The 2,101-nt window shown below is 39.3% G+C and overlaps 1 protein-coding gene across 1 annotated transcript; it reads left to right on the top strand.

The window, feature by feature from the left end:
* Positions 1–387: 387 nt before the first annotated feature.
* LOC107857407 (AT-hook motif nuclear-localized protein 26) lies at positions 388–2,101 on the top strand (the record flags this gene model as incomplete). The annotated part of the gene is given in 2 exon segments (XM_047403646.1): positions 388–1,346; positions 1,623–2,101. Coding segments are annotated over 2 exon segments (948 nt in total). The 5' UTR covers positions 388–817.

The following is a 2,101-nucleotide window of genomic DNA, read 5'->3' on the forward strand; positions in this document are numbered from 1 at the left end:
GCAAAATCTGAGAAAGGACCATACCTCAAATTAAATATTCCCTCTATCTCAATTTATGTGGCACATTTCTCTTCTCGGGATTCCAACAGTGTAAGTTTGATCGTGAATATGAGCATGAAATATTCAAATTTTTTAAGATAAAATTTATATATTCGGAACCTACATAAAAAGTATTATAAGTCACAATAACTAGCCATTCAAAATATTCAAAACATATATGAAGAAATTACGATCAAATATAGACATGTTTGAATCTCGAAATCTGAAATATGCCACATAAATTGAAACAGAAATAATAATATTAGAGGGTGGGGTGGTGGGGTGGGGGTGGGGGTGGGGAGTCAACTAGATCTAAGTCTTCCTCTTTTTCTCAATATCTAAGTTTATTAGCTAACCCTAGTACTCAACTCCTTCTTATTCTCTTCTACAAAACTAAGAAACAAAGTGAATTCAATTTTCTCATGTTCTTATTATTATTTTTTTTTTTGATTCAATAAAATCATTATATTATCTTTCTAATTTCCAAATCATTACAATCTTTCCCTTTCTTGTACTTTCATTTTCTTTTTCTCACTTACTCTTTCCATCAATCTACATCCCAAGAAACAAGTACAAATTATCAAGGTCGATTCAGAATTTAGAGTCAACCGGTCAAACTAGATAGATGTGATCTACTAGACATATTTCCATTTTCATTGTTTTTTTCCAAATATATGTCTAAGTGATTCGATCTGAAAGTATAGCTAGCTAGTGGTTTAGTTATTGAATCTGGTGAACTCGTTCTAGATCTGCCTCTATAAGAATAACGAAAAAGAGTATGGATCCCTCGAACAATTCTCTACCCCCTCCTTTCCATACGAGGAATTTCAACTTACAGCACCAGCACCAGCACCAGCACCACCAACCACTTCAGTTCCAACAAAGCTCAGAAGACGAGCAAAGTGGAACAAGTGGGCTTAACATGTCCGGTCAAAAGAGAGATCGCAAAGACAACAACAACATCAACAACATCAACAACAACAACGACAACAACAACGACAACTATAATGATTCAAATGTTGGTGAATCGACCGATGAATTAGGCGTAAACGGAACCAATAGAGAAGGAGAGTTCAATAGAAGGCCAAGAGGTAGACCTTCTGGATCCAAAAATAAGCCAAAAGCACCTATCATCATAACTAGAGATAGCGCAAATGCACTTAGAACTCATGTTATGGAAATTGCTGATGGTTGTGATATTATGGAAAGTGTTTCAAATTTTTCAAGAAGACGTCAAAGAGGTGTATGTATTATGAGTGGTACAGGCAATGTTACAAATGTTAACTTAAGACAACCAGCTTCACCAGGTAAACTTTTTTTCGATAGGGTAACTGGTAAAGTTGTTGTCGTATGACCAGAAGGTCACGGGAAAACAGCCCCTTGCAGAAATGTAAGGTGAGGCTATGGAAATAGCCTCTTGCAGAAATGTAAGTTGAGGTTGTTGTACAATAGACCTTTGTGGTCCGGCCGGCCTTTTCCGGACCCTGGGCATAGCAGGACCTTTAGTGCACCAGATTTTCATTTAACTTTTTTCGATGACCAATTGCAAGTTGGTAATGTTACATTTCTTTGGGGTTTTTCAGGTGCGATTGCAACCCTACATGGACGTTTTGAGATTTTATCCCTAGCGGGATCGTTTCTCCCACCACCAGCTCCGCCAGCAGCGTCAGGGTTAACGATATATTTAGCTGGCGGACAAGGTCAGGTGGTGGGAGGTTGTGTGGTAGGGTCACTTATGGCATCCGGTCCGGTTGTTATTATGGCGGCCTCGTTTAGCAATGCAGCTTATGAAAGACTTCCTTTAGAGGATGATGACTCGAACCAACTTCCGGTTCAAGGAGGTTCAATAGGTTCTCCTGTAGCGACAACTGTCGCTCCAGGAGGACCACAACAACAACTACTTGGTGACCCTTCACTATTTCATGGAATGCCACCAAATCTTCTCAATAATGTTCAATTACCTTCCGAGGCCTATTGGGCAACGGGTCGACCTCCATTCTAAACTCAGCTCAGATTCGGGTAACAGTTTTCTCTGATTCACTTGTTTAAGGTCACGACCCTC

Source organism: Capsicum annuum, unplaced genomic scaffold (assembly GCF_002878395.1).
Source record: "Capsicum annuum cultivar UCD-10X-F1 unplaced genomic scaffold, UCD10Xv1.1 ctg46057, whole genome shotgun sequence".
In the NCBI taxonomy this organism is placed as follows: Eukaryota; Viridiplantae; Streptophyta; class Magnoliopsida; order Solanales; family Solanaceae; genus Capsicum; species Capsicum annuum.